This window comes from Cebus imitator, unplaced genomic scaffold, assembly GCF_001604975.1.
Source record: "Cebus imitator isolate Cc_AM_T3 unplaced genomic scaffold, Cebus_imitator-1.0 Scaffold464, whole genome shotgun sequence".
Classification (NCBI taxonomy): domain Eukaryota; kingdom Metazoa; phylum Chordata; class Mammalia; order Primates; family Cebidae; genus Cebus; species Cebus imitator.
The window spans coordinates 897,586-903,853 of record NW_016107779.1 but is presented as its reverse complement, the minus strand read 5'-3'; the positions used below and the strand labels follow the sequence as shown (position 1 = coordinate 903,853).

The window sequence follows — 6,268 nt, the reverse complement described above, 5'->3', positions numbered from 1 at the left end:
TTTTTTTTTTAAGTGCTGGGGTACATGTGCAGGATGTGCAGGTTTGTTACATAGGTGAACATGTGCCATGGTGGTTTGCTGCACCTGTCAACCCATCACCTAGGTATTAAGCCCAGCACGCATTAGGTATTCTTCCTGATGCTGTCCTCCCCCCGCCCCTCCCACAGGCCCCAGTGTGGTGTTCCCCTCCCTGTGCCTGTGTTCTCACTGCATAGCAGGTGCTTCTGCACCTGGCCCCCCAGGGTCACTGGGGTCAGATAAGAAAAGGCTGTCAGAGGTAAGCAACTGGAGTACCGGATTGTCTTGTCTCTAGAAGACCACACTTAGAGAAATGCTGCTTTTAGAAGGGCTTCTCAGCCTCTGCACTAGTGACATTTTGGGCCAGTTAGATCTTGGTTGTGGAGGCAGCCCTGTACTAGTCTGCGGCGTTTAGCAGTATTCCTGGCCTCTCCCCACCAGATGTGCTACTGAACACCCCCCTCCCCAAGTCACGGCAATCAAACTGGCGCGGCCTCAGGTGGGCAGAACCGCCTCCACCTGAGAACTTCCCAACAGCGCTCCCCACCTTACCCCCAAACACAGAGGTTTCAGGTAACAGAGCTATTCGAGTATTCCAAAGCTAAGTGAATCAGAACCAGAACTCCAAGGCTCAGTCCACCAGACTAGCTCACAGTTTTACGTGTGTGTGAATAGTAGAACATTTTCATGATCTCTGGTAAGAGAAAGCGGAGTCCCTCAGGGAAGCAGATGCCTTCTGTGGGCTCCCTGCTTCCTGGGCAGTAAGGGGGCCAGAGGCCCCTTACTTGCATGTGTAGGGAGAGGTCTTCTGGGGCCATAGCCTGACTCTGTGTGACCCAGGCAGTACTCACTTGGTGACGGTCACAGTGATGTCTGCTGTCCTGTTTGGAAAGGCATTCTCCTCTAGCTGCCAAACTACCGAAAAATGAGCCTATTTTAAAGGGGAAAAAATGGTCACTTGATTCTTCTGTAAACCACTCACAATTCAGACTGCTCGCTCCCAATGGAGCAGACCTGGGAAATGATTCCTCCCATTCTCACATTCCTCACAGTTTGCAGCACCGCATGTCTCCACGGCTAGTATTTCATTTAAGCCTCAAGTAAAATACAAATATGGAGGGCAGGCAGCTCATCCCCTTTTACAGCTGAAGAAGCCACTTCAGAGATTCCCACAGCACAGAGATGACCAGTGACAGCTCAGGGTTAATAACTTTTGGTTTTGGCTGGGCGCAGTGCTTCACGCCTATAATCCCAGTTCTTTGGGAGGTGGAGCCTGGCAGATCACTTGAGGTCAGGAGTTCGGGACCAGCCTGGCCAACATGGTGAAACCCCATCTCTACCAAAAATATTCTAAAAATTAGTCAGGTGTAGTAGCGCACGTCTGTAATACCATCACTTTGGGAGGCCAAGGCAGGTGGATCGCCTGCAGTTGGGAATTCGAGACCAGCCTGGGCAACACGGTGAAATCCCCATCTCTACTAAAAATATTTGAAAAATTAGCCGGGTGTAGTGGCACACACCTGTAATCTCAGCTACTCGGGAGGCTGAGGCAGGAGAATCACTAGAACCTGGGAGGCGGAGGTTGCAGTGAGCCAAGATTGCGCCACCACACTCCAGCCTGGGTGACAGAGCAAGACTCTGTCTCAAAAACAAACAAAAAACTTTTGGTCTGATGCGCCCTCCGTACCAGCCACAACTTCACTCGACCTCACTGAGATGCGACAGCAGCTCATCCAGGGCTGTCTACTGGAAACTCTGATCCCTACCACTCCCTGCTCTCAGAGCCAGCTTAGCCGCGGTAGGCACTGCTGAGGCCTGACTCCACAGTCAAGGGAAGCCTAAAGCTGCAACCAGGAGATTCAGATGAGCCTGAGACGCAGAAGATGCCCAGGGCAGCAAGAAGAGCAAATGGATCCAAACCGACTCACAGACGACCTCTTGAGGACGGGATGACCAATCTTGCAGCTCATGACCAGGACAGAAGCAACCGGCTGAGGGTGATCACACTGAACGTCTGGAGAGGGAGGCTATTGACAGAGCAGATGACATTCACTTAAAGAACCCCCACCCCCACCAAAAAAAAAAAAAAAAAAAAGCAGTTGCCACACATCAATTCAGCAAACATTCACTCATATTTCTGCCTGCCAGACACCCTGCCAGGAGCTGAGGATATCAAGTCTGCTTGTTCCATGTCTTCCTCGCGAGCTGGGCAGGCCGGCTCAGCAGTAGATCCTGGAGGAATTTAAATAAAGCCTCGGGTGCTTCTATGAGGGAGGTGCAGGAAACAGCAGCGGAGGAAGACCAGTTCCAGCTAGGAGGAATTTGTAAGGTCTTCCTGGGGAAGGAGACCTTGGAGCTGAGCCTCGGACTGATGCAGACATAACCCACAGCCTGGCTAGGAGGCAGGCACGCAGCAAGAACTGCCCATCCAGACCCCTGAGGGCAGGTGATGACTGCAGTGACTTCTCCATTCTCCCAAGGATGACCAGCCTAGTTCCCTTCTTGATGCCTAGAAGATTCCTTTCCTCCTTCCCCTTTCCCCTTTTCCTCTGCTCTCCTCTTTCCTTTTCTTTAGATGGAGTTTCGCTGTTTCACCCAGGCTGGAGTGAAGTGGCATAATCTCAGCTCACTACAACTTTCGCCCCGCCAGGTTCAAGAGATTCCCCTGCCTCAGTTTCCCGAGTAGCTGGGATTATAGGCACCAGCCACCACACCTGGCTAATTTTAGTAGAGACAGGGTTTCGCCACATTGGCCAGGCTGGTCTCAAACTCCTCCCACAGTGCTTGGATTACAGGCATATGCCACGGTGCCCGGCCTAGGAGATTATTTCATTCACATAATGGATACTGTCCAAGCCCAAATAGCCTAAGATGACGGTGGACAAACCTACAGTCCAACAATGTCAGGTTTGTTGACTCACTGCTATGAAGAAAACTACACTTTTTTTGTGTGTGTGAGACAGTCTTGCTCTGTGGCCCAGGCTGGAGTGCAGTGGCACGATTTCGGCTCACTGGAGCGTCTACCTCCTGGGTTCAAGCAATTCTCCTGCCTCAGCCTCCCTCGTAGGTGGGATTACAGGTTCCCGCCACCACACCTGGCTAATTTTTGTATTTTTAGTAGAGACAAAGTTTCATCATGTTGGCCAGGCTGGTCTGGAATGCCTGACCTCAGGTGATCTGCCCACCTCAGCCTCCCAAAGTGCTGGGATTTCAGGTGTGAGCCACTGCACCCAGCTGAAAACGACACTGTTGTGTGTCTCAGCAAAGGGAAAGACAGTTATTAAAGGACTCTAGGGAAGCGTGGAGTTCAGATGAAATGTAAATAAAGTTATGTTTTGGGCCAAGTGGGGTGGCTCACGCCTGTGATCCCAACACTTTGGGAGGCCAAGGTGGGTGGATCACCTGAGGTCAGGAGTTCGAGACCAGCCTGGCTAACATGGCGAAACCCCGTCTCTAGTACAAATACAAAAAATTAACCAGGTGTGGTGGTGGACTCCTGCAATCTCAGCTACTCAGGAGGCTGAGGCAGCCTCCACTTCCTGGGTTCAAGACCATCCTGGCCAACATAGTGAAACCTCATCTCTACTAAAAATATAAAAATTAGCTGGGTGTGGTGATGCACACCTGCAGTCTCAGCATTGCTGTAAGAGCCTTTATTTCAGTGCTAAATTTCTTTGCGGCACGGAACATCTATTTCCAACACAGTCTAAGCTCATTTTTACTTTCTCAATGTCTTGGGGCATTTCAGCCCACGTATCGCTCAGAAGCCTGGTGAAGAAAGGCTGCACATAGGGAGGGGGACCGTGCAGCAAATGGTGCCACAGAAGGTTTTGAAGGCAGAGAATGGCGCCAAGCACATAGCCAGACTGGCGGGAGTTTATCTAGTGATTAACCATTGGTTGGATGGACCAGGAGGAGGCTGGCGGCAGGGTCGCCAGTGAGGGGCTTCCACGGAAAAGCAGGCATGCAGCCAGGGAGGGGCGTGAGGGACCTGTTTCCACACACTCACCTTTTGCATCCTCTTAAACTGCAGGTTCCTGGGATAATTCAAGGCCATGCTTGTCATGTAGGAATCTTCCCCAGAGTTAGTTAGGGTAACGTTCAGGGTCACCTCCTTTGTGAGACCCACCACCAATTTCTGCCTGCAACATGACAGATAAAAATGTTACAGTATATTTAATCTGTAAAAACGTTGATGCAATAGAATAGCACCTTTTTTTTTTTTTGACAGAGTCAGTCTGTCGCCTAGGCTGGAGTATGGGTGCAGTGGCACAACGATCATGACTCACTGCAGCCTCCACTTCCTGGGCTCAAGCGATCCTCCCACCTCAGCCTCCTGAGTAGCTGCGACTACAGGTGTGTGCCACCATGCCTAGCTACTGGTTGTATTTTTTGTAGAGACAGGGTCTCGCCATGTGTCCCAGGTGGATCTCGAACTCCTGGGCTCAAGTGATCCACCTGCCTTGGCCTCCCATAGTGCTGGGATTACAGGTATAAGCCAGCACAGACAGCGCAGAATAGCACCTTCTTAACTAGCTTCTTAGGTAAGCTGCCTAAGGAGTACAGGTAGCCTAGACATGCTTCCTCTAGGCATAACCCACAGCTGGACTGCCACGCCCATCTCAGTTGCGGCACGAGATGACGGCAGCAGCTACCATGTATTTCATGCTTACCACATGCCAAGGACCGCACTTCACATGCTCAGCCCTCACGGTAACCCCGTGACATAGTATGGCTACTCTCCATTTTATAGAAGAGGAAACAGAAGCCGAGACAGGCTAATTAAATGCCTCAAGTCTAGCAGCCTCCAAAGAGTTGAGAAAATTGTACCCGATCAGGACTCGGGGAGCCGCATTCTTCCCCATATACAGCAACTCCGGCCAGCAGGCCATCAGAATCACAATGCAGACACAGCACTAGTTGCCAGCGAGGACTTCTTTGTTTATTTTGTTTTGTTTTTCCTTGATACGGAGTCTTGCTCTGTCGCCCAGGCTGTCCTGCAGTGGTGTGATCTTGGCTCACTGCAATCTCCACCTCCTGGGTTCAAGCAGTTCTCTGCCTCAGCCTCCCAAGTAGCTGGCATTACAGGCGCCTGCCACCACACCCAGCTAATTTTTGTATTTTTAGTGGAGAAGGGGTTTCACCATCTTGGCCAGGCTGGTCTCGACCTCCTGACCTCATGATCCACCCGCCTCGGCCTCCCAAAGTGCTGGGATTACAGGCATGAGCCATGGCACCTGGCCCTCCCCAATCCTCTTTCTTCCACCAAGTCACTTGTGACCCTAGATGAGGTACTCTATGACACAAATTCATCCATGCCACAAATACTCATGGGGCACTGCTTTGCTCCAGAGACCAGTGTGTGCACAAGACATACTGTCCCACCTTCTTTCTCGGCCTCAGCTTCCTACCCACAAAATCATTCAGACCCTTCCAATTAAAAGGCGGTGGTTTAAGACACAGTCCACACGGCCTGGAAAAGAGGGAGCTGGGGTATGTGAAGCCCTCCTCCGGGACACTGATGTGTCACGGGGCCCCAGAATGCAGAAGCGCTCTCAGTAGTTGAGATCTACAGAAAAACATATTAGCAACACCCAGAAAACCGTTTTCCACCTGAAATGTCCAAAGATGAAATGTACAAATCTAGGAAGCAATGTGACGTGCGTTTTGTTCTCATTGGTTTTGGTTTGATTTTTATCCCAGCCAAGAAGAGGGTGGATTAACTGGAGGGAGAGACGGGAAGCAGAGAGAGTTGAGCCTGCTGTCTCCACCAGAGGATGATACACGCCTGAAATAAGACAACAGCAGGGGAAGGCCGGGCGTGGTGGCTCACACCTGTAATCCTGGCACTTTGGAAGGCGAGGCAGGTGGATCACTGGAGGCCAGGAGTTCGAGACCAGCCTGGCCAACATGGTGAAACCCTGTCTCTACTAAAATACAAAATTTAGCTGGGTGTGGTGGCATGCGCCTGTGATCCCAGCACTTTGGGAAGCCGAGGCAGGTGGATCACTTGAGGCCAGGAGTTTGGCCAACATGGCGACACCCTGTCTCAACTAAAAATACAAAAATTAGCTGAGCGTGGTGGTGGGCACCTGTAATCCCAGCTACTCTTGAGGTTGAGGCAGGAGAATCGCTTGAACTCAGGAGGCAGAGGTTGCAGTGAGCCAAGATCATGCCAATGAACTCCTGCCTGGGTAATAGAGTGAGGCCCTGTCTCAGAAAAAATTATTTTTAATAAAAAAGGGAAAAG

General features: G+C 51.0%; 1 protein-coding gene across 1 annotated transcript in view; it reads right to left on the bottom strand.

Annotated features, from left to right (window-relative positions):
• ITGAE (integrin subunit alpha E) overlaps window positions 1–6,268 on the bottom strand; it is an 83,570-nt gene that overhangs the window by 17,708 nt on the left and 59,594 nt on the right. Inside the window, exons 26-28 of the mRNA XM_017512160.2 lie at window positions 4,028–4,160; window positions 1,947–2,045; window positions 870–949 (exon numbers count right to left, since the gene is read on the bottom strand). Of these exons, the coding sequence (XP_017367649.1) occupies window positions 870–949; window positions 1,947–2,045; window positions 4,028–4,160 (312 nt within the window). The remainder of the gene's footprint in view (window positions 1–869; window positions 950–1,946; window positions 2,046–4,027; window positions 4,161–6,268) is intronic.